Consider the following 26344-nt stretch of genomic DNA (forward strand, 5'->3'; position numbering starts at 1 on the left):
CTAACTGCAGGCTCCGAAGGCCTCCAGCCTACGGCACGATGATTGAGAACTGCTACGCGGGGATCAGGGCTGGCTGAGCAGAGCAAGGGGAGAGGGCACAACCTTTCACTTCCCATCTGACTACAGCACTGGTTGGCAGGGACTGAAGCGATCCCCACTGATGGCTGTTACACGGCCGTGAGCTGCAGTCTCTGCTCACCCACTGTCAGTCAGCTATTCCTATCAATGCAATTACATCTGGGCCCATCGAGGGGAGCGGGGGCAAGAGGGGAAGATGCCTCCAGGCTGCTTTGCAAGACCGTGGAGTGGTGTTCCACCGCGCCGTGTGCGGCTCTAAGGGAGCCAAGGCAATCTACCCTAAGCTCCACCCTTGTCGGGCTCCCGCCCCACTTTGTCCCCAGGCCTGGCAGCGGTTGTCGGGCCAGCTGTTTGTGGCCCATCCACGCCTTGCGGTTCAGTCTCAACAAAATAGCCACAGACTGAATGGCCTAGGAGGATGAGCTACTCACCCTTGCGCAGGTAGCCCCTGGGGGTCACGCTACAGGACAGCGTAGGACACCTGGGCTACGTCTACACGTGAAGCCTACATTGAAATAGCTTATTTCGATGCAGCAACATCGAAATAGGCTATTTTGATGAGTAACGTCTACACGTCCTCAAGGGCTGGCAACGTCGATGTTCAACTTCGACGTTGCGCGGCACCACATCGAAATAGACGCTGCGAGGGAACGTCTACATGCCAAAGTAGCACACATCGAAATAAGGGTGCCAGGAACAGCTGCAGACAGGGTCACAGGGCGGACTCAACAGCAAGCCGCTCCCTTAAAGGGCCCCTCCCAGACACAGTTGCACTAAACAACACAAAATACACAGAGCTGACAACTGGTTGCAGACCCTGTGCCTGCAGCATGGATCCCCAGCTGCCGCAGCAGCAGCCAGAAGCCCTGGGCTAAGGGCTGCTGCCCACGGTGACCATAGAGCCCCGCGGGGGCTGGAGAGAGAGCGTCTCTCAACCCCTCAGCTGATGGCCGCCATGGCGGACCCCGCTATTTCGAAGTTGCGGGACGCGCAACGACTACACGGTCCCTACTTCGACGTTGAACGTCGAAGTAGGGCGCTATTCCTATCCCCTCATGGGGTTAGCGACTTCGACGTCTCGCCGCCTAACATCGAAGTTAACTTCGAAATAGCGCCCAGCGCGTGTAGCCGTGACAGGCGCTATTTTGAAGTTAGTGCCGCTACTTCGAAGTAGCATGCACGTGTAGACACAGCCCTGTACTGCCACCGCCACTGCTCTGCCATCGGTACGGAAACAGGCTGCTCCAGTCCCTTTCACCGTTACTACATTTACTTAAAACGAAACCCTCGCTATGCCAAGTCAAAGCCTGTTTCTTAAAAGCCAGTGGGGCTAAGTAAGGGAAATGTCTTAGACGTGCAGTCTTTGTGACAGACTCATGGGGGTGCTGGATATACCATAGTCCATCTTTCCTCTCCTGTTGCAGGGTGTCTGACCCAGAGACGAAGCAGTCTCTTTTTCGCTATTCCTATGGGTGCAGATGGCTATAGAACATGGAGGGATCTTTTAAAAGTACCTAAACGATTCATCAGGGCCAACTGTACAACACGGGGAGACGGATCTTACATTTACACAGCACCTTTCATCCAAAGGACTCGAGGTGCTACGCCCAGTGCACATACACTAGGGAAAGGCCTTCCACTAAGGACATGCAGTCACCATGTGAGGGGGAAGTAGTGACTGTTTCATAGTACAGGCTGAACCTCTCTAGCCCAGCACACACGCAACTGTCAACATCCATAATCCAGCATGATTTTAGTTAGCCAGACGACCACTTATCATGGTCATGGCCAAGTGTCCCGTAGTCCTATAAGGTTTGTTTCCAGCCACCAGTCCTGGCTCCCAGTGTTCTGTGCTGTTCTTTAGCTGTAATTTACCCTAAATGTCTTCTAGGAGCCCAGTGAGCAGTGGAAGTGCTGGTAATGCTGCTTGACAATATTGACCTGCTGTGGTTGGGCAAATTCTCTCGCCTGGCACCAAGGGAGCCAGACGAGAGAGGTCGAGCCTGTACACGGCAGCACTGCTCAGCAGGACAAGGAGTGAATGCCATGTTCAGTGGATACCGCAGTGGTATTACACATCGCCCTGCACACTGCAATTTGATGAGAACACCAGTTTACGACGAGCCATCACACAATGCAACATACACCAGTGCTCAGGATCTGGGTGTTAACACCACGTGCGATACGGCACTGGTGAAAGCACAGCACCTCTGAAGACCTTATTGCTTATTTGAGCCACAATCTGAGCCTCAGTTCCAACTTTGTCTGCTTACGCCAGGGGAGCAGACAGCCTCCGCAGGGTGTGTGAGGCAGGCTCCACGCACCCTTGGGTAAGATGGGGCAGGACCGGGGCAGCCTGCCCTCTGCGCCACTTGGGAGTGCGCCCTCTCCCCAGCCTTCAGAGCCACATGGAGCGCGCGGTGAGGAGCTCTGGCAGCATTTTAAAGGGCCTGCAGGGTCTGGTCACTGGTGCAACTGCAACACTCCACAGCAGCAGCCAGAGCCCCTTTGAAGCCACGCAGGAGCTCAGTGGGAGAGAGGGCCTAGCGCCGCACGCTGGGTGGAGCTAATGGCTGACTGCCCTGAGCCCCACCTCCTCCGCCTGAGGCTCTGCCCCTTCTGTGAGCACGGTGCCGACCCCACCCCTCCCTTGATCGGGGCGGCCGTCACCTGCACCGTGGAGAGACTGTTCTGTGAGAAGATCATTTGGTCTGTGCCGACTAAATCTCTTCAGCGCCCTGAGAGCCGACGCCATTCGCACCCATGTTCAGACAGCAAAATGGGGTGGGGGTGAGCAAACCCCACAGAGCAGCCTTACTTATTGTGTCACAGTAGCAACCCCGGGTCCCAAAGCCGCAGAGGAAACCGGCTCAGAGGAGCACTCAAAGGGACAATGTAACTGCCTCAGCTAAGGCACTACCAACACCTGTTTCGAAAGAGAGGTCCTGCCCCGAAGAGCCTACAACCTGGGACGTGGGCAACCCTGCTTTGGAACACTCCCTGCTGACGGGCGCATCTCGCCATTCAGTCACGGCTGTCTGACCTGAGCTGGGGAGCAAAATAAAGAAAGGCCCACGCTTCGGTGGGAGCTGCCACCCCAGTAATCACTCAGCAGCGCTAAGTGACACCATGAGGTGGCTTTGGTATTGCTATCAAGAGTAACATGGAAGACTGGATTTGCCAAAGAACAAGAACAGGGATTCCCAGCTGCTTCTGCACCAGTAGACCTACCTATTTACAGAAGCTCACCTTACCCCCCACCACCCCTTACTATACCAGAGCTGGGAGGCACCTTCTTTACACTGCTGTAGGGGTTGTTGATGTTACCAGCTCAGACAGGAGTTTTTATTAAAAAAACAAAAACAAAAAAAAACAAAACCACCACAACAAACCCCCCCACAGACTCAGACATTGATGAGTAGAATAGGAGAAACAGGAATAGATTTTTGGCTCCAGTACCACTGATTTTCTTGACGGCTGTTGGGAAGAGTCAGGGGAGCCAGCCAGGAGGACCGATGCACTGGTTTTAGTGGACAACAGGGAGTCTGTTTCAGGGTGGAGAGGATGAGGAAGCTGCTGCCATCAAGGGGGTCTGTTGCATAGCAGGCAGCAAATTTGAGATGCTTGGTTCTTGACCTACCTTTGACAATACAATACACCAAGTAAACGTAGGCAAATCCTTCCATCTCTCTATACAATGGGGATAATACCAACTCTCTTGGTGTGGGAAGAGAAAAAGAAGGCTTCAAGGCTCAAATCTGATGTCTGTTTGGAAGCAGCTGCGAGAACAAATAAGACAGGAAGAGCCACTGGCGGTCTGAACCTCGTGACCACAGAACGCAACATAAGAAAGGCCGTACTGGGTCAGACCAAAGGTCCATCCACCCCAGTATCCTGTCTGCTGACAGTGACCAACGCCAGGTGCTCCGGAGGGATGAACAGAACAGGAAATCACCAAGTAGGCCCACTGACAGGGGTGGGGGCAGAGGTGCAAAGGGGCAGTGGCCTCAGGGCCCTGCATTTCAAAGGGGTCCAGAGCTCTGGCCACCACCACTGCTGAAGCAGCTGGAACTCCAGGCCCCTTTGAAACACTGTGGTTGCACTGGGCTGCCACTCCACACGAGGCTCTGAGTGAGTGGGGGTTGGCAGGGGGAAGGCAGACTGCCCTAAACTCTGCCCCTTCTGCCCTTGGCCCTGCCCCTACAAGGGCAGGGAACCAGGCCCTGCTCCTACCTTGTTCCTGGGCAAGCGTTGGATGTCGGCTTTGTTGTCATCAAATGACCCATCCCGCCACCCATTTCCAGCTTGTGACAAACAGAGGCTAGGGACACCATTCCTTCCCATCTGGCTAATAGCTATCGATGGACCTAACCTCCATGAATTTATAAACCAGAAGTTCTATACTTGTGTTACACAGGGGGTCAGAACAGATGATCGTAAGAACATACGAACATAACAAAAGACTAGCTCTTTATTTTTAACATAAAAAGAAACATGAAACAGCATCATTAGAACTGCTCAATCCCTGCATTCCAGAATTGTGCCAAACACCTCATTTTATACCTTCTACAAACCCCTGTCCATTTCATTAAGTGATTTTCAAGCAATGCTTGGCTCAGAGCCCGGTGCAACTTCCCAGCTGTAACTGAGTAAGAAACATGTGGCAAAGTGAACAGAGTAAGATTGGAAGAGCCCTTAGTATACTTGGCTACTGGTTTCAAGCCCAGGAGTTGCAGCTTAGATGGAACTGAACCTTGCACCACACACCATGCAGCTTAACCCTTAATCTGCTCTGCTACTGACCACTCCTAACACGCAACAGTGTCAGAGTTAAAAAAAGTCATGGGGCAAGGAGTGCCTAAGACACACATTTCTCTAGTTAGAGATGGGATTCCCCTTTTATAAAAAGAGAGGGTAATACAAAATTGGCACACTTGGAAGGAGACCTGCTGGAGAACGACTGCTCCATGGATTGCAGCCTTCAAAAATACGGCAACAATAGGGAGGAAGGGGGATGGACGACCAGCTCCCAAAGGGCTAGCAGCTATGCGATCTAGTGGCCAATTCCTTTTCCTTGGGGCAACAAGGAGATGTGACTATGGTCTGTGATGGAGGAGGTTGCTCACCCTGTGCCGTAACTATGAGTCTTCGAGATTTGTGCCCCTATGTATGCCCTATATGCCCCTGGAGATTTTCATGAGAAGTGTCTGATCACCCTGCGCTGAGGCTGTATCAGGCAATGTAATGTAAGCAAACTGACACCCCCACCCTGCAGTGCCATCTGTGCTATTGAATCTCAGAAGAAACTGACACAGAGAGGAAGGAAGGTGAGTAGAGGAGCATTCATAGTGACGCACATCTTGAAGATGCACAGTTACTCGTCTCCCACAGTTTTCTCTTTTTGGACGGCCCAACTGCAAGTTCTTACAACATCCAGACAGGGAGAGTAACCTTGTCTTTGAGCAGTGTCCATATGGGTACTCCACTCTTGGTGATTCCTGAGCAATATCCTCTCCCTAGCAGGAGGGAGTTTAGGATTGGAATCTGGAGAGAGAACTGTACTGCCAACAGCTGCATCTGTCCCGAGAGAAGCTATGTACCAAAGACCAGATTTCTGAAGAGGGAACATTGTTAAGGAGAGCCATAGGTGTAGAGTGCGATCAAGCCAAGGGCACCAACATGCCGATGGCGGTGGAATGTCAGCGGCTTGGAAGCAGGCTATGAAACACTCGGAAATCCATTGAGAGAGCATCCCTGGGTAGAAATGGCAGAACTCTATTTCAGCTGCAATCAAGTCAAGAACTGGATTTACAAAATGCTGTATTCTGTCCTGGTAGAAAGGTCATGCCCCTGCCCCACCCCCCGCCCCGGCATCTAGAACATGGAGAGTGTTCCCCCATTGGAAGTATATGGCTTTGGAAAGAAACTGGTAGCGATCTGCTCTGATTCAGGTGAAATTCATAAGCTACTGTAGGGATAAACCTGAGATGTGGCAGTAAGGACACCTTATCCTTGTGGAATGTTAAGAAGGGGATTGAGGTGGGGCGGAGGAGGTCTGCCATGAAGGCCCAGATCACCCTGACTCCACAAGCTGAGGTAACAGCAGCAACTAGGAAGGCTCTTTTCATCAATAAATTCAGTAGGGAGCAGGTCACCATTGGTTCAAAAAGGGTTTTTGTGAGGCTTTTGGGAACCTAGTTCATGACCCACACCAGACCTGTGGGAAGGCCTGTATCTGTGGGAAGAGGGTCCCTGGGTTTTTCATGAATCGTGCAGGTGTGGGGTGAGCAAACAGAAAGGTCTTGCATCTAAGATTGGACGCCATCTTCTATAATCAAAGCACATTTGAAAGAAATGCTGATCTAACTACTACTATAAACTAACCTGCCTATCCACAGAGAAACTCCATAACTGAGGAGGCAGATGAGAGGGTGGATGTGCTCACACTCTTACGCCAATGCAGCTGAGAAGGAACAGAGACAGCAGCTCGCTTGTGCAGCCTGATATAACCTTGATGTGGGCACAAAGATACCAACAGCGCAAGTGTGGGCTGAACAGTCATGGCTAATGAAAGTCGCTGACTGAGGACACGTGGGGCACAGACACACAGTGGAGCACCCACAGTGACACGACTTGAAGAAGGTTGATGTTAGCTAAGAACATGGAGATCTTTCAGTAATGGGCACATAGACCCCCTCCCTCCCCTCCAGCCAAACTAACCCTGAGTTTCCTTCTGCAGGGAGAAAACACCAGCACAAAGTGTCTGCTTAGGAGGAGTTGCCACTCCCGGTTCGTTCCATAGTACCGTGTTACAAGCCTCATTCCGTCCCCCACCAGAATGTAACTGACAGCACTGGAGATGAGGGTTAAACCTGCAAGGAGAGCGAGTGACTTGTGCTTTGGTTAAGTGATTCCCCCAGCCCCCAAATGAGACACATGCGATGAATATTAAAAAAAAGGGCAGCGAGGTGAGGGAAAGCAAATATCGAAGCAGGAAAGATGAGAGTTTAGCTGTGTGGGGGAAGAGGACACCAATGCAAACTCAGTGCCCCACACGTCCACCAAGCAAGTGCCTCGGTGGTAAGGCAAAGCAGGCCTTCTGGACGAGGAAAGACCTCCTGCTGCAGCAACTCGTCTCCCACGCTCTCCTTTTTTTTGGACAGCCCAAGTGCGAGTTCTTACAGCATCCAGACAGGGCACTCTTCTGTGCCTAGACGGCTGCGCCTCCCTCCCCAGCCAGCTTCTATGGTGCCTGCCTGCAGGTCCAGGAAGGGCACTGAAGCATGAAGCTCAGCTGCAGCAAAAGATAGCAACTGGGAAGGCTGCTGAAGAGATTCAGGCCAAGATTTTCCAGCAACGACTAATGATTCTGGGGGTTCCATCTCTGGATAACCATATTGGAAATCGTAATGGGGCCTAATGACCAAAAAAATAAAAAAAAATTGTGCTGTGCACTCACTCTCTGAAATGTCAGGCTGCTTCTGTAATGCACGCCTCCAAAATAGTCAAGTCACCTGTGAAAAATCTGAGCTTCACTCCCTTTTAGGGAAGGAGTCTTGTGACAGCACTGGGGGGTGGAAAAAATCAGGACAAAAGTAACTGAACATGAGCATCTCAATTAAATTCACTTTGCAGTGGCTACAGTATAACCAAGTCAAGGACTTAAACTCAGTTGTGAAATGAAGTCGCTTTAACAATGAGATTAGCGCCTGCAGTGGTTGCATCCATGGAGGGTACATTTGAATAGACTACAAGTCAGAGAGAAGACCTAGAATATACTGAAAGCCTAGATGGATAGCTATAACTCTCGCTTATGCAGAGGGTTTCATCTGTCATTGGGTCTTTATTCCTAAGGTATAATGGAGAAGGATGGAGCATTGGTCATAACTCAGTCTCCCATCTTTGCTGGTTTTAGCCAAATCCTGGATGCAATCTCAGAGTGTTTCTTTTGTACACAACACCTGACTTTTATTGCTTAAAAACACCAGCTGCGCTACAAGACAGAGCTGCCCAGATAACTGAGAGCAGCTCCTTAGGAGCCATGCCAGGGGTATGTGGAAGACCAGCGCTGGGCTTTCATACTATAGCACCTGTGAATATGCCTCAACCCACTGGGAGAGATCTGTCCCCTGCAGTGCTCAGCAATGGAGAGGACCTATTGAAAAGAGGGATCACTGCACATACAAAGAGACAGAGACACATAAAAAATACCCCAAACTCTCCTCTGTGCCACCATGACGACCTGATTTTGCACCCGTGCTGAGTCACAATTTGGCTATTGTCAGTCATGGATGCCCTGCTGCCAAATTATTGAGATTGCAGAGAACTGTGCTAGGTGACGTCAAAAAAACAAAAGGGAAATGACTTTAGAACTTGCTGTGCATAGATAACAGCTGGTACCTATATCCTTTTCAGCCAAAGACCAGTTGGACAGATACCTGAAAAAAACCCAGTGGTCTCCATCCTCTTCCGACAGGAAAGGACCTCACCACCACCATAACTGTGAGCTGGTGTTTCGCTGGCAGTCTCAGCAGAGAGGCCATGGAGACAGAACTCTCCACTCAGGGGAAGTAGTGCTTCCTGTGGGCCGAGTTTGAGGTAAGGTTGAAGGGGCTGTGGCGCAAAGGAAGGCCTGCACTGTGAAAGTACTTGGTCTGAGCAGTTAGTCTCTAGGGCTTCCAAGTTAGCCCTTGTCACCAGAACAAAGACCAACTTAAAATTTATTTTAAAAAACAAAATGGTTTAAAAACATTGTCTCAACTAGACATGTCGATATATGTGTTGTTCTGGAGTGAAAGGCAAACCCCTTAAAATAGGGGCAGAGAGGACACCCGGACAACCATAAATCTGCCCTTGACCATAGCACCTTCACCGAACAAGTGCTAGCACACCACATGAAGCTGCTTCCTTCCCATCACTGGAGATGTGAACAAAACCCCAGGGACAGGGGAACATGGCAGCTAAATTGCAGAAAAGGCAAAATATTTCTTCAAAGCTCTGCTCTCCACAATACACGACCCCCAACAATGTCAACACACAAAGAGAGATCCTAAAAAACAACAAAAAAGCTTTTAACAGTGACTCTTGTCCAAAGGCTGCTGAATAGTTTGTGTGTCATAAGAAAAAACCCCACAGCAAATGTCCCTGGAAGGAAAGTTCTGTGCTGGTACACATGGCCTGTGCTCTCAGTACTTAGTGTGCGGAGAGGAGAAGCTTTAGGAACTGGCTTAGCTCAGAGAGAGAGATTCTGTCGCACACCTTCATCTCAGGCCAACTCCCAAAATCTCTCCCAAAACGTCCAGAGTGTCATGCCCACATTTAGTCCATCTCCATAGACATTAGCCGGCGTCGCTCCCGTCTGGTTTCTTGAACTTCCTTCTTGCAACACCAGCGGGAACTGCAGTAGCCAATGAGGCAGGATAAGAGTCCAATAATGGCGGCTAAACCAATGCCTATCAACAGTGGATACTTCAAAGCATTCAGCACTGGAAAGGAAGGAAGAAAAATGATTATTAAATATAGCGTATGGAGATATGACAAATGTTGCTCTGCCCCAGAAAGGAAAATGTATACTAGTCAGGGAGAGATGAAACCATTCACAAAGCAATTTTAATCCCCCCACAACCATTTTGAAGGTTCTGAAAAAATTCAGCTGCCACTCCCGCTTCACTTTTGCCTCTACAATTCTCACACTCGTGTAAATATGAAAAAGCAGTATGCAAAATCTCACGAGTATGTCATCTCCCTATGAGATTCCCAGCTCCAGTCTGACAGAGCCCAAAAGTTAAGCTAGTCCTGAAAACCATGTACATTTTGGGTGCTTATGCAAACCAAATTCAACCACCAACAATTTAAACAAAGCCAGATGGACACCCACTTCTTTATCAAGCTTCCAAGGACAAGTCAAGGATTCTGACTCTTTGAAGGACAATGTCAGTAGACTTAGAGCTGGCAAGGAAGAAAATTCAGTCTAGCTACCCACTAGCTTCCAGCCAAGTCCATATTTAAGTTCCCAAAGAAGTGGCCTCCTTTCCAGAAGTGCTGAACACCTTGCAGTTTAGTGTAACAGAGGGTTTGGAATGAGGATGTTCAGAGAACTGCGTAAATCAACCCAAGAGGCACACTGCTTCAGGAGGCTCATGCAGATTCTGATGCAACTGCAGCTTTTTTTCTAGGGCTGGTATGGACAAGCAAATAGCAATTATAGGAGTAGCTCCGCAGCGGTGAGGAATGAGGCATTAGAAAAGGGGATTTTGTCGCATAGGTAACTCACTATCTGCATAGAGAACAGAATAAAGACTTATGCTTCACTGCACCTTCTTTGAGGCTCTCAGTCATTCCTTCACTTCCTGGGAAGGAAGCCATTCTGGTAAATCCTTTGCATGAAATGCCTTCTGGATTATCATTAACTACAGTTTAAGGATCTGCTGGAGGTAAGTACCTCACATTAAAGGCGTGCAGCAGGACTTCAAAGGCTGTGTGCAACTTGCAGAAAGGGCTGAAACACAGGTCAAGAACCCATGAGCACAGGGAACAGAGCATCACGTATTTACAGCAGGGGATTAAGCCTGGTCTACACCACAAAGTTAAGATGACTTATGTTGACAGTAATGCCACCTCTCCTAATGGCGTTGCACCATGGTCTACCTACTGTGGTCACTGTGAGTATAGACACTGTGACCTGCCAACCCTAACAATCCTCCAGTAGCTGCCCCACAATGCCAGACTGACCACTCTGGTCACAGCTGTGAGCTCCGCTGCCCAGACAGTGGAAGCGAACTCCTTCCCTTTAAAGCCCACGCATACTTTTGGAATGCCTCTTCTTGACTGTTCAGCTTGACTAAGTGCACCCAGCAGCTCGCCACTGCCGTGCACAGCTGCCCAAGTACACATGCCAGCTCTAGACATGCTCTCATCCGGAGCAGATCGGAGGCACTGGGTTTCCTGGGTCTGTGGGAGGAGGAGGCCACAGCTTTGGAGCAGTTGTAGAAACATGGAGATCTACAAAAGGATTGCATAGGGAGTGCAGGGGAAGTGGTATGACAGGGACCATTAGCGGTGCTGCATGAAAGCAATAGAACTGTGGTGGGCATTTCATGAGGCCAGGGAGCAGATCTGCTTTCACAACGAGCTGCAGGCCATACTTGGCCAGAACTTCACACGGACCCTGTAGAACACCACGGCCACCCAGACAGTGACTCCTGCAGTGAGCAAGAGGTAGATGCAGCAGGAGATGCTTCTATGTCACGAGCCAGGATCTTGGAGACTCCACCATCCACCTGACAGCCAGGCACAAAATGAAGCCGATCCAGTAGAAGGCACCTGAGGGTACAGGAGTGCATGCATTCTCCCTTCACAAGTTTAAATAGGGACATGGCACCTGGCCCAAACCCAAGTTGGCAGCACACAGGTACCCACCTTTCACTGTTTTAACTGAACAAGAAGAGGAAGAGGCACAAAGCACAGATGCAGTGTTACCTGCTTTTCAACCTTCTGTGGACTGAGGCAGGGGGAGGGCATACACAACGTGCAGAAGTTTGTGTATGTACACAGGGATCTCCCTTGTGTTCTCATGAGGGAGCTCAATGAAACTTCCATGGAGGTAATGCTTCAATCTCCTCCCAATGGTTACTGGGGATTGCTGCCTTACTTCTTCCAGGGGAGGGCACTTCCCATGTCACTCCAGGATGACTTTAGCAGGCACTGCTGCAGTAAAGAAGCTAATGAAATATGGATCTCCATGGCGTTAGGATGCCAGCAGCACGTGTTCTCTGGGCTTCTGTGACCCTCAAGAGCAATACACCAGCTAAAATCATGGCCATTGCCCTGTACTCATACCACCGAAACAGGTGCCAATGCTTTATTGATTTCTGTAACCAAACAATTCCCTCCTGGTCCCTAGTGGGCCACAGTCACCAGGGCTGTTTTGGGAGCATCGTGCTCTCCAGAGGTGCTCCTGTGTCAAAAAGCACATCTTGTTAAAAAATGTATGGTAACGATGCAAGAGAATTTTGAAATCCTTTCCTTTCTGTTGTGATTATAAAATGAGACACAACTGTCTCTTTTACCGGTAGTGGCTACATTTATTGGGTGCACTCCACACCCAACTGTGATGAGGAGAAAGAAGAGAACTAAGGACATGTTCACAGAGAGCATGATAGTTCATAGTGCAGCAGATCCTGAACTGAGAGCCTGGAGGGTGAATAGACCTAACAGCCTGGAGAAGAAAAGTGGACAGACAGGAGACAGACACAGAAGTCCCAGCAGGAAAAGAAGAGGGAGATTCACCAGAACATAATGGGAATACTCCAGCTGCAAACGCTGCAGACTCTTGCTGACCTACAGAACCAACTATCATGGGCTCACCTTCCTTTACAGTCAATGGAGACCTTCCTTTTGGCCGCTCTCTACTTTCCATCTTGCACTGGTAGCCACATCCCTACCCTTCTGCACCAGGGGACAGCAAGGAAAACCAGAAAACCACAGGTTCACATACACTGATCTGCACGTGAAAGCCAGCACTGATGGATATGAGTGCTTCCACTATTTTAAGTTCAAAGTTCTGCTCATTAATTTATTTTATAATTTTTCACTGCATTTTTTTCATTTCACATTAATGTTTGGCCATGTTTTGGATATGCAATACATTTTTATTTTTTGGAAATAAATTCATTTTTATTACTTCATCACATTCTGCAGTACGTCTAGTGGCACTCAAAGCACACATTACAACAGACCAGAACTATAGAATTAATAGGTTGAGTGAAAAACCCAGTGTAATAATTATAAATGTATGATTTATACCACATAATTAATTGGTTCATGAAAAGATTAACATAGAAGTATACCAAGCACCACAAAATTCCTGGCAGCTGCCAAAACGTCAGGGCCAAGCAGAGCACAGCCCATCATGCTGCTACGGAGGATTGTTAAAATGCTCTTTCAAAGCCTCCCCCAGCCACATAGCTCCACACTAAGCTCTTTCAATGGTGCTTGTGCCTGGCTGTTCAGAGTCAGCTAATAGCTGCTCCACCTCTGCCCTCCATCCCAGCAGCAACTTCTCCCTCTCTGCCTCACAGATATTATGCACAAGATAACAGGCAGCTATAACCATTGAAGTTTTATTCTCATTTCAGTGAATAAATATTGCCAACATCCTTTCAACCTGCCAAAAGCTCATTCATCTGTCATTCTGCACCTGCTGAGCTAGTAATCTCTCCTTGGAGCTGTCAAAGTGGACAGTTTACGGCTTCATGAGCCAGGGAGCAAAGGGTAGGCTGGGTCCTCTGAAATCGCTATTTGGCATTTTTGCATCGTCAAATGGTAATCTGCCTGTCTGGAGCACAGTGTCCCTGTTGCGGCCTTCTGAACAATCCTGGGTGGAAGCCTCATTTATGTCCCTTAACCCACCCCCATTGGAAGTAGTGAAGCATCTCCAGTGAATGATCTACAATTGCTTGCATAACCCTACAAAAATAACCCTTTCTGTTCATGTACGCTGCCGAAAAGGGCTGAGACCAAAATTGGAATGTGTGCCACAGTTCCAGATAGCCACAGCTGGAAATCCACCCATGATGTCCTGTATATTGTCCAGAGTCACAGTCCTGTGAACCAAGATACAATTAACCATCCTACATGCTTGCGTGACAGTGGTCCCCTGCTGTGGATTTTCCAGTTCCAAAACCACTTTCCACTGACTGGTGGCAACCTGACATTGCAAGCTTCCACAGGGCTACCACTGCTCTCTTCTCAACTGTCCTTGCAGCTCTCATTCTGGTATCCCTGCATTGGATTGTGGATGCCAGCTTGGGCACTCTCCCATCAGAAAGTTCTGTGGGCACTGCTCACCATTCCAGTCCTTCACTGTGATGTGATCCCACTAGTCAGTGCTCAGGCTTTCAGGCTAAGCAGCTGCACTCTACCACCTGTAGCTGCTCTGTAGATGCCACCAACAATCCTGAATTTTTTCTTTTTTTTTGCTGTGCTCCTTAAGTAATCTGACTCAAAGAAATCTCCCGGTCCCCCATTGTTGTGGTACTTCCTGCAAACTCTGAAAATATCAGAGGAGCATTCATGACATTAGTACCCAGCTGTTCATGGTTACGTCAGAGATGACCAGCACTGATGAATGCTGTATGGGTTTGTAAGAGTTTTTCATAAAAGGTACAAAATGATGTGCTAGTGACGGCATTAAGGAATGAGAAAGTGGCATGATGGGAACTTGAGCCCTTGCCCAGCTACTCGTGTGTGCCTCATGGGTCATTGTCAAAATGTCCTTAAAGGGTGGTTTAGGGCTCACTGAGACACCTACTCATGGTGCATTGTATTTTGCATCAACACAAGCTCTCCTGTTGTGTACATGCAGCACCAATGCAAGCAGCCATGTAAGCACAAGGGATGTACTATGTGTAGTGGCTTTACACCGACAACTTGCATCAACCAAACATTGTAGTATAGACATGGCCTAATACTTCCCATGTGTGGTTAGCATCAGGGTTAGTTTACTCAGTAAAAGCAAGTTGAAAGACTTGATTAAAAGCTGCTTGAGATGTGCCAAGTATCTGGCTTCTCAATGGGTTTAGAAATGGGAAAACTTCCTTTTACAGGCAGGACGCATGATGACTGGAAACTTTGTATGACCAGGAATTAAAACATTTAACTTACGATGGTAAATGCAAAGTATTAAGAAAGTTGGCAATTTTCATATTTAGAGGCAGTTGCAAAGTACTTACCAGTTTTTCTAATTCTACATCAATAACATTAGACAGTTGGGATTAAATGTGTTTTTATCGCCAATATGGAGTAAAGTATTATCACTGATCACCTCCATCCCTACTGGCAGACTACAGGAGGCACGCAGATGGATGCATCTCTTCTGCAGAAAGGAGGAGGCTACAATGCAGGGGGCCTCCAACGTGGGTGGGAGGTGTAAAACAGTTGGTACCTCAAGACTCCAACAGAGGTGGGGCACGTCTTATTCCCCAGTCTCAACAAGGAAAGTCTCTAAAACTCTTACCATCCATTTTCACAGACAGGAATATGGTCCTGGATCTGATCTCCGGTTCCCGTTGCCAGGCACCTGTGGCTGACCGCACCCAGGGGGTTACTGAGCAGTAATGGTTGCCAAAGTCCTGATCCTCACAGCCATGCACCCGCAGCCGGAACTCCATGGGGCTAATCCTCTCTAGGCTGACGTCACTGCTCCAGTTCCTCCTGGCCTGGGTCACGATCCCTTTCCAATCCAACGACGCTAGCAAGACAGGGGGTCTGTCCAGCACGAAGGAACGTACGGCAAACCAGGAGACGTCAAAGGCCATATCATCTGAGTTTGAAGAGAAACAGAATTTGGCAAGGAGAGTGAGCTCAGGAGGATATTTACAGTGTCACCGAGTCAGCAGTCTGGTGTCTGTGAACAGAAAGGAGCATTACAGCCACATGACCAAAAATACAGCACAGATTATTTTTTCCATGGTATACCCTGCTCTGTGCCATTCCACCACACCCAGGACAAATCACATCAGAACTACAATGCAGGTGATATCATGAGTGTATGAACTTTGGGGGGAGGGATAGCTCAGTGGTTTGAGCATTAGCCCACTAAACACAGGGTTGTGAGTTCAATCTTTGTGGAGGCTATTTAGGGATTGGGGAAAATAGATGTCAGAGATGGTGCTTGGTCCTGCCAAGAGGGCAGGGGACTGGACAAGATGACCTCCTGAGGTCCCTTCCAGCTCTAGGAGATGTGTAGCAAAACAGTTAACCTCATGTCTGAGCTGACCAGATACAGAAGGAAGATTACTACTGCAGGAAAATCCAAGTAGAGAGGGATGAATATTTGGCATTAATCCTTAGAATGCTACCGCTGGCAGGAGTCCGAGGCACTTGCAAAAGAAACCTGGAAGTGCTGTCAACCAGACCACTGAGAGTGTAATGACAGGGTGACTGCCAGCAATGTAAAATGCCAGTTAATTAGTTAGCTGAGTAAATGTTAATTTTAACTAGTTAAGGCAGTGACTCCCAACCTGGGGTCCATGGGGTCTGTGAAAAAATAAAAGTTAAATAAAAATGATCACAGAAAATACATTTTTGAAAAATTGCCAATTTACAATCAACTGTTTTTAAATTAAGTATTTTCCAATAATGTTAGTAATTGTGGTCCAAAAATGCATGCGGTGGTGCCTGTGTGTGACAAAATGATTGCGCTGGTTAGAAGCATACACACATTAGCCCTACGTTCCACTTTAATGGGGGTCTGCACACTGTTTGGGGGGTGACTGGGGGTCCGCACTAGTGAAAAAGTTGGGAACCATTAAGTCAACCAATGAAACCAGGGGCCATGGGAGGCAGCTCTCTTGTCAGGACAGGGCTGCTCAAGCTGGGATGGAGTGCTCCCCCACCTGCAGCACTCCTGGGGCCACTGTGGACCAGGGCTGCTCTGGCCGCAGTGAAGTGCCGTCGCCCAAGGTGCTCCTGGGCCACGTCTGCTGAGTGAGAGCTGCTCTGGTCAGGCGGGCGCCCCCCCACCAGTGGCACGTCCTGCAGAACTGGTGCAGCTTCCTGCCCAGGGTGGGCAGGGGGCTGCTCCAGCCCTCACTGGTTACCTCTAACGGCTAACGCCTCATCCATTTCGGGTGAGACTTGCCGGTTAACCGTTAACATCCCTAGGTACTGCAGGGGGATAGGAGAGCTGGGGAGACTGGGAAGGCTTCACGCAGGTGTTCTAGTAGAAAACAGCACGTGTGTGTTATCACGTGGTCAAAGCACAGGCTTAGCATCGTGGGGAGCACAGGTACATTTTGCAGGTACTTGTTAGGAAGATAAGGGTGTTGTGAAGTTGGGGTGGGGTACAACGGTAGGAAGATTCTAGATAGTTGGGAGATGGGCCAGGTAACTGTTGAGGGACAAGAGGAGATTTTTCTATCGTCTTCCCCCCACCTCCACTATCTTAAACTGAAATCTCAAATTCTGTTTCCTACGTGAGTCTTTGCTACACAGGCCGAGAAGCTGGACAAGACATCTGTAATTCCCACATGATTAAACTAAAGCGCAAGGGCTGAGGAGCAGAAGGCTAGAAGTTTGTTTGCGATCAACAGTTTCCAAACGAGGTCTTTGACCTCGTGCTTGCAGAGAAGTCAGAATTCTCTCCTCTAAAACGACAGCCTCCTAACCGTAGTTAGTGTGCGGGCCTCCAGTGCACGGTATTGGGCACGTTAGAAAACTGCTCATAAAACAAAACACACACCTTTGCAGCCTGGCAATGATATCCCCTTCCCTGCTTCCACAGTTCTACTTTAGTTATGTCTCATCAGGGACTATGCCTTCCACACCTCTCACTTGCATGGAGATAATCTACCAAGTGTCTTTGTACAGACTTCTACCTCTAACACTGGTTGACAGGTAGTCAGAGTCCATCAGTACAACCGTCCGTTTCCGCACTCCTACAAGATCATATTGATCCATTTAGCAGAGCTGCACTTTTAACCCTGTTAGGCTGGCAGCTGAAGATGCAGCTTAATCACTACAACAGACTCTGTTAATGCCCCAGCACACTGCGGAGGTGGTTAGAAAGCCAGCATGAGCACTATTACATCTGAGTAATATGCAGAACTCTGCTACAGCAAGAGACCACACACAATTATGATTTAAGCAAACTTGTCTGAAGTCCCTGCTGACGATGGATCCCATCTGACAGCAAATAATGACATATTCTCATAATCTGTGCATCGGGATGGTCAGGGTGGGACGGACCATTCTCCACGTGACCTACGCACAACATCAGGAAGATCAGATAGAGAGGTCTAAACACCATTTCCTTGATCACCATATCCTGAGATGTGCTAGCCTGGCCACATATCAGTCACAAGCTAGATAATACACAGCAGTATTCTTGACTAAATTATCAGCACATGCCATCAATATTGACCTCCCGTCACCCGGCAAATGCTCTTGTCCAGCACCATTCAGGTCCTGAGGGTGCCGGATGAGAGAGGCTCCACCTGTAGGGGCCAGCAAGGCTGTGACTGTAGTGACAACACAGACTTAGACACAGGTCTGCTGCTTCTGTGCGTTATCTGCACCTCCTATTCCCCAATACACTAAGCTCATAAATGGGGCCAGAATTGAAGCTCACATCCTTAAACATTTTGCATGCAGATGGGTGTTGGCAGGAGGAGGGGAAGAGGAATAAAACATGTATAAATTTGCTGAATTCCCATCTCCAAGTCAGCCTCTGCAATTTGGATCCACATGAGATCTAAAACTGGAAAGGGCCAATGTTTTCCCATTCTGAATCTGCTCCAGCCAAAAAATCACTAACATTTTGCAAGATATCAGCACCATCAGTCCTGGACCAGGCCTCAATCTCAATACCCAGCCTTCCCCTACACTTGCATGGGGTCTCTCTTCAGCTCATCTGCAGCTGGCAGGTGACCCATTTATGTAAGTACAGAGTTGTAGCCATGAGCTGCGAAAGACAAGGTGGGCCAGATAGCATCTTTTATTGGACCAAATCCTGCTAGTGAAAGAGAAGTATTTGAGCTTATGCAGCATCCTCTTCATGTTTCAGGGAGGATCTAAAGAAAAGCTCTGTATAATAAAATATTTTACCTCACCTACCTTGTCTAATAGCTACATATTGCATTTCAAATCCTGTTACTTGCTCTCCTGCTGGAGGGGATAATTCTGTTTATAATATGATTAATTGCTCTGGAAGTACCCATAAAGCAGGACTCAAATAGGTAGCAGGAGCAGATAAATGATAAAATAAAATGTCCTAAGAACAAGGAAAAGGCAGCAATAAGGACACACTACATACCGAAAGACACTGGCATCCCTGAATATTTTATTCACACACCGCAGGGTTATTTCAAAATAAAACATTTTCAAACAGCTATTTTGCAATATCTTATTTTGAAATAACACAGCTACACACAAAGGCTAAGTCCACACTACAGCGTAATTTCAAAAGGTGACGTTTTGAAAAGGTACCTTCCAAAAGACTGCTGTTCCAAAGTGCCCATCTACACACAAAAAGCAGATCAAGGTCAGAGATCACTCTTTCAAAACACCGGTCTGGCCTTTTGAAACACAGCGTCCACGCACCCCCAGGGCACTCTTTCAAAAGAACAGGCCGGGAATCACCGCAGATGGGTCTCAGAGCTGACACGCCCTTCTAGGGGCCGCGGCCAGCTGCTTTCTTAAAGGGCCCCTCAAGCACCCTGGCCCTGCACAAGCTGCGGGCTGCTTTGCTACACACAGCACGGCAAACCTTGAGCACATAGTGCAGCCATTGCTGAGACCCCTATGAACCCCCAGCAGCTCCCAGAGGGGGAGGTCCTTGAGGCTGTGGTCAGTGTGCTGGCCATGTTGCTTGTGGCTGTCCTCCAGCAGCACCAGGGGACCAGCCACCCAGCTGCTGTCCTGCACGCTGCCTCTGTAAGGCAATGCCCGCACCTCCTCCCCTAGGCAATCCGGTGCCTGTCGGGCTAACCCACCAGCACCGAGGGGTTGGACTGGCTTGTGCTGGAGGACTGGGATGATGACTGCTGGCTCCAGAACGTCCACATGACCAAGCAGACTTTTCTGGAGCTAATTCACTGGCTTGCCCCAGCCCTCCAGGACCAGCACACCCAGAAGTGGCCTGTGCTCCCTCTGGAGAAGAGGGTAGCCAGTGCCATCTGGAAGCTGGCCACCCCAGACAGCCATCGGTCAGTCGGCCACTAAACTCAGGGTGGACAAGGCCACCGCCGGGGCCTTCCTCATGGAGGTAAGCTACGCTTGGGTCACATCCACCACAGGCAGAGGTCCTGGGCAAGGAGGACCCTTGGGGACCAGGGATGGGGGCCCTGGAGGGGTCTGGGGGTGCAGGGCCAGGGAGCACCCGACCACGCACTCACGGGCACGTTCGCCCTCCACACCATACAGGTTTGTCAGGGCAATAAACACCATTCCTCTTTGCTGGGTTGTCTGCATTGAGGACCTTGACATCGTCCTTGTGGGATTCGCGAACCTAGGCTCTCCCAACTGCTTTGGGGCAGTGGATGGGACCCACATCACTAACCGGGACCCAGACCACAGCACAGGATGAGGGGGGTGGGCCAGCTTGTCCAGGCCCACCCAGTGGCTCGTAGCCAGTGCAAGTGCCAGCTGGGCAGCTGGGGGGGTTGGGTGGGAGTAGAGCAGCGAGGTCGGGGGCAGCAAGAGCAGGGGCTGGGGGGAGTTGCGGGGGGGACTGCAGGAGTGGCTGGCAAGGGAGCAGAAGGCTGGGCCAGGCAGGTGGTCACAGCCCAGGTCAGATTGCCCAGGGTGCCTGCCACCCGATCCCAGGCCTCCCACTCCATTGCCAGCCACTCCCACAGGATGGAGTTTTGGTCCCGCAGGGCAGCCATGCGGGCGGCGGTGGCCTTCTCCTCCTGGTGGCTCTGGGGCATGCCTCTGATGCAGCCCCATGTGGGTGCAGGAGGTGGGTGCCCCTGCCACCTCAGCGACTGCTGTGGGTCTACTCTGCCTGTGTACAGGGCTCAGTCAGCCCCCAGACGGTGGACCTGTGGAGACAGAAGGGGATAGAGAGATGACCCATCAGTCCTGCGCCGTGCCCCCCGTAGGCCCCCATCTGATAGCCTGGAGGCCCTGTGGGATCCCAGGTGTGGAGGGGGCATGGGGCACACACTGAATTCAGTCTGACACTCCACCCATTCCGTCCCTGGGTGTGCAGCCTGTGTTGCTGTCCAGAGGGGTGGGTGCTGAGTACCATGCGTGGCCCCCTCCGGGGCCCAGGGAGTGCAGCCATCCGGGGTGCATCTGGACTGGGGCTGGTGGCCTGTGAGTGGTCCGCTGTTGGCCATGGCAATGGCAAGCTCACCCTCCCCATGCACCAGGACTTCCAGCATGCTCGGTATCTGCCTGGCAGTCACTCCAGGACCTTGGGGGAGACCCAGGTGGAGGGAGCCTGGCTCGATGACCCAGAGGGGATGGCGATGATGAGGGTCCTGTCGCTGAAGACCGCAGCATTGCTTGCTGGCTTGGTGTCCTGCTCCATCTGCTGGGGGATGCTGGTGCCTGAGGGTCCCAGCAGGTCCTCTGGCTCCATCTAGGCCTCCAGGTCGGGCGCCGGTTCCGGCCCAAAGGCATCCAGCACCACAACCAGTGGGGTTGCCTCCTTCACCCCATAAGGCAGCCCAGCTCCTCGAAGTGGGGTCACGTGGTGGGCGCTGCCCCCAAGCGGCTGGCCGCACCCCGGAAGTGACAGTAGGTCTGCCTCAGTTATTTTACTTTGGACTGCACTTGTCCGGCGTGCGGCTGTGGTGCCCCGGGAGATTAGGCTGGTGGACAGGTGCACAAACGCCATGGTGTTCCAGCAGTGGCCACCCACGTGTAGGAGGACCTCCTTGTCCCCTCACAGTCCGAGGAGGTCCTTGAGCTCAGCCTCAGTCCACGATGGGGCTTTTTTTCCCTCCTGAAGCCCTTGCTGGGCTCCTGGAAGCTCTCAGACTGCTTGTAGGAGGCCCTTGGGGCTCCTGGCTACGCAGAGGTCGGGTGCCTTGTGCAGCTGCAGGAAAGGCTGGAGGGAGAGCCGCAGCAGGCTTGTGCTCTCTCTAGCGCTAGCACACTCTCAGCTCCCTTCCACGGGGTTTCTGGGTCCCTGTGTCTTTAAACGAGGCTGGAGGCAGAGACCTTGCGCTGGCAGCAATGTCTCCATTCTCCAGCAGATCAGCACCATGGAGGACCGCTCTTTTGAAAAAGCAGCCTGCGGAGCAGCTCCAGGTTTTCTTTCGCAAGAATCTTTTGAAAGGGTGCTCTTCCCCAAACGGGGGTGCAAGAGCAGTTTCAAAAGAATGTGTTTTGTGTGTAGGTGCTGCACGGGATATTACGAAAGAGGCCCTCCTCTTTATTATTTCAAAAGGACTTGCTAGTGCAAACGCGGCCAAAATGTGTTTCATTTCTGGACACACAAGGCTATTTCAAAATTGCGCCTTTGGACACCATTTTGGCTTATGTAGAAATAGCGCGACTCTGTCTCTTAACAGCGCCTATTTTGAAACAGGCATTATTCCTCATACAATGAGGTTTACCAATTTCAAAATAACGCACCCGAATTTATTTCAAAATAGCATGCGTAGCGCGTACGCTCGCAAAGTTATTCCAAAATAACAGCTACTATTTTGACTTAATTCTGTAGCGTAGATGTAACCTGAGTTCACTATTGTTAGTGCAACAGTGGTCAATACCAGAAGATGCCACAGAACTTCATAAAAGCCCCCGTCATGTTTTGCAAGTCTGTAGAAGTGGAACACTGTTGAGCTCCACGCGGGGATTAGTTTATGCCTTGACATATTTTTGTTGACAGTCAGTCCTCAAAAATCACTGTTACTTCCAGTAATTTCAGATGCTACTTTTAGGTACTCAGGGTAACATCCTGGCTTCCTTGATGTCAAGGGGAAAATTAACATTTGTTTCAATACAGCCAGGATTTCACCCTCTGTCTTGCCTGCTCCCTTCACCATCAATGTTCCCATTCTGCATGTAGGCCAATCACCTCTAGGGGAAGAGTTCCATCTTCACAGCCCAGTCAGTTCTAGACCCCCTGCAGAGACTGCTAACAAGGCAAATCTAGTAACAGGCACCAGTCCACAAAAAGCCAGACTGAGAGCCACCCCCTCTTTTCAAAGGTCATTAAGACAGTCATCAGCACTTTTAGCTCCAACAAACTGGGTTGACTTTGAAACTGTGACCCATCCGCACATCCTACACCCCATCTCTCAAGACATAGGCATACATTGCTCTGCCTTCCACATACGGCACTTAGGGCAAGCTCGATCCGGTTAACAGAACAACACTTGGATGTTCTCTGGAATAAATGACATCAGAGGTGACACAGTTCTGACCCACTGCCTCCCCCTGCCAGTCTCACACAGTTGCACATGCAGAATGAGGTTTAAACAAACTAGTCCTTTCAATATCTCAGGCAAGTTCATACCTTTGAAGAATTGTTTTCTGTTTAAAAATACACGGGTAAGATGAGGTTCTCTTCTTGCTTCATGCCGAAATAATTAGTTGAAAGTTACAAGATCTTGCCGTCATTTTGAGAATGCCAAATCTATCATTTGTAATTACACCGTGCCATAATAGTATTATGCCAACATATCTTATTAATCACTACACACAGTGCGCAATTAGTGATTCAGTACTGACACACAAAGAGAATCTGAGGGAGCGTTTGACTGCCTGAGAGGTTTCTTTGTTGCTATATCCTGTGCAGGGGCTGTGTGCCAAAAAGTCATTTGCTTTATTCCTGAGTTGTGTGATTTTTCACGTTTACAAAATATTGGGCAATTTGACAACAGCAGGACATGAATTTGTTCTCTAAAGATTAGCGGCAAATATGTCAGCTGCTCTCAAGATCTGATAAATATGCTCTTTAACTGAAACATTTAGTTATACACTGGCATCTCCAAAAGCAAGAAAATCTTTTCCTCACCTCTGTGTCAGTTGTTCATACTATCAATTTTAACTGAGGGACAAAAAAAGTCTCCATTTTTGGATCACTGGAACAGATAACCATCACCACAAATTCACTGCCATTCTTTCCACATCTACCATACAGTCTTATATTAGTCAATATCAGGCACCGAGAAAAGAGAGGTTAAATGCTCCCTGGGAAATTCTCAAGGAGAAATATAGCACCTGTGACAAATCCAGGGAGCTGCTTATCTCTTTGGGAGTTGAAACTCTCAGGTCCTCTCTGCATGTCGACTGATGTGGGGGTGTCCTGCTTTCTCCCACTAGGCTGCCTAGAATTATCAACATGTAAGGCACATCTTTATGCATATTCCAATTTGACGCACAGGACTAAGCTGTCTGGGTTTTAGTTACTTTCCTGGCCAGTCAGGTCACAAGACAGTGAATCCTATTTCCAGCCCAGCCACTAGACACCATCCACTTCCACTCGACAGAACAGGAGCTCTTTTAGCATCTTGTGATTGTGCTGGGTCACAATTTTAAAACCTCTTTTTGTTTACTACATTTAAATTAGATTGAATAGCGCTTCCGAGAGAGAGCTGAGAGTACCACTTCAAGACAGGGTAAACAAGCTGGCTTTGTTAATTCTCCAGGGCATTCAGTGGGTATGTCTGAAGCACATAAAAACTACCCTTTCAAAGAGAAACCATAATACTCTCAAGTACCTGAGAATACAGGCCTGTGAAAGGGTCATTTGGGAGACATTGGTTAACTGTTAGAATGAGAATTCTTACAGAGCTAATAGAAGAGACTCGACTCTGCCATGGGGGCACCAGAGGCACTACCTTACTCAAAGCAGTAAAACAAAATGGTCTTTCCTTGGAGTTCAGCACAACTATCACAGACGTTAAACTAAGCGAATGGCGCTCCCAGATGAAGACGCTAGAAGGACAGATGTTCCAAGGTCCCAGCCCTCCATAATGCACACTCCATTCGGGGGCTCCAGGTAGCAACAGCAGCTCTTCTCGGAATGGTGCTGCAACCTGAGCAGAGCAGCAAGGGGCACATCCAAAAGTGACTTTAATGATGGATAAACGTTCAGCTAGGTAAGGAAAGTTACACGCCCCACATAAGTCTGACCTAGAACCGGCACTATTGTAAGCACACTAATTGATCGTAGGTGTAACAGAAGGGGGATAGGTTGACAGATAAAGAAAAAGACACTGGCTTCTCTCAGCACAGTAAATATTTCAAAATCTTCCTGTAAGCACTTTACACAGGTGGCTATGAAAATTCAGGACTGTGTGAATAGATCATCTCTGACGTTTCCCTAACCTATCCCATGAAATATAAACATTGATTAGAATAATACACTTAGGAAGGAGAGCTGCAAAGCTGAAATAAAAACAGTTCAGCAGAAATCTGGGCTTAATGCCCTCAACAGTGCAGCTGCTTCCTTTAAAAATAAAAAGATCCTTTGACATCCATTAGCCCTTCTGTGCTCTTGAGAGAGAACCTAGAATGAACAATTCTGGAAAATCAGAGACCAAAACACGAAGTATTTAATATGGATACCTGATGCCTTATGATATCCCAGAAAATACAGGCTGGGCCAGTGGTGATGCCACCTGTCTGTGCATGTTAAACGGACAGCTGGCAGAGTAGCGATATCAGTTTTGCTTTCATTTAAACTTCCCCCACCATGGCTACATGTAAACTACAGCAATATCTCGAGAGAAGTTACTGTTGGAGGAGCTCTTCCAGCAAAACTTCTGTCGACAGATCACGTCCACACACAAAAGTGCCTCAAAAGAGCAATCTGTTCTGTTGACAGAGAGTGGCCAGACTTCCTGGACACGCACTCGACAGAACGGCCAACCAGAAGCTCACCAAACAGGGCTGCCCAGTGAACTGGAAGCCATGTCTGTCGACAGAGGGTCCCCCGGAGCATCCACACAGCTTTTTTGTTGTCAGAATGTGTAGGCAGCAGCTTTATGCCTCATGGCGGAGAAGCAGAATGTTGTCGGCAAAAGTGCTGAGTTTTGACAACAAACTGTCAAAAAAAATGCATGTTGTGTGTGGACACTCCCGGAGACTTGTTGACAAAACTCGCTAGCGTAGCTGTAGCACGTGAGGGAAGAGGAAGACCTGCATTACATTCTCCAGTTATCTCAAGGAGACACAGAACCTTCCCCCTCATCAACCCAAAAAGCACCTCAACTCTTGCTTTATGTATTTAGTTATTTCAAGCTTTCCCCAGTTTTGTGTGTCCATTCTAAGGTCGGGGGAGCCCCCACTAGGGGACTTGTTTTGTTGGAGTACAAACTAACATGGCTACCTCTCTGTTACTGTCCCACTAGGGGAAGTTCATTTTCCACAGTCTATTCATTTCTTTGACCTCTCTGCTACTATGGGGTTACTAATTCCAGGTATGAATTACATTTTGCAATATGGAGAAATGCCTCACTAAAGACAGGACAGGCCACCTACAGGCCAAAGTGACATCAGACTCCCTTGCACAAGTTCATCGGGGGGCTGGAAAGGTGCCAGTTTCTTAAGAATGTCTGAAAGGCCCAGGTCTTCTTCATGAGGACACAGATGGGGCTAGTTTGAATCCCAAATCTGGGTAAAGGACGTGTGCACGGACTACTGACTAAGTCACTTGGACACCTGTCACAATTCCAGACTTAGCTATTCCCTGTTGTGCACATCCACTGTACAAGCTGAATAAGGACCTCGGTGTCCAGCTGTTACAGACTTAAGGAACTGAGGAAGCAAAGATCTGCCAAGCCCCTGGAGGGCTTCCAGA

General features: G+C 49.1%; 1 protein-coding gene across 1 annotated transcript in view; it reads right to left on the bottom strand.

Annotated features, from left to right (window-relative positions):
* Positions 1-4531: 4531 nt before the first annotated feature.
* Positions 4532-26344, bottom strand: part of PTGFRN (prostaglandin F2 receptor inhibitor) — a 116882-nt gene continuing 95069 nt past the window's right edge. Inside the window, exons 8-9 of the mRNA XM_074998001.1 lie at positions 15095-15400; positions 4532-9563 (exon numbers count right to left, since the gene is read on the bottom strand). Of these exons, the coding sequence (XP_074854102.1) occupies positions 9397-9563; positions 15095-15400 (473 nt within the window). The 3' untranslated portion in view covers positions 4532-9396. The remainder of the gene's footprint in view (positions 9564-15094; positions 15401-26344) is intronic.

This window comes from Carettochelys insculpta, chromosome 1 (assembly GCF_033958435.1).
Source record: "Carettochelys insculpta isolate YL-2023 chromosome 1, ASM3395843v1, whole genome shotgun sequence".
Lineage (NCBI taxonomy): Eukaryota > Metazoa > Chordata > Testudines > Carettochelyidae > Carettochelys > Carettochelys insculpta.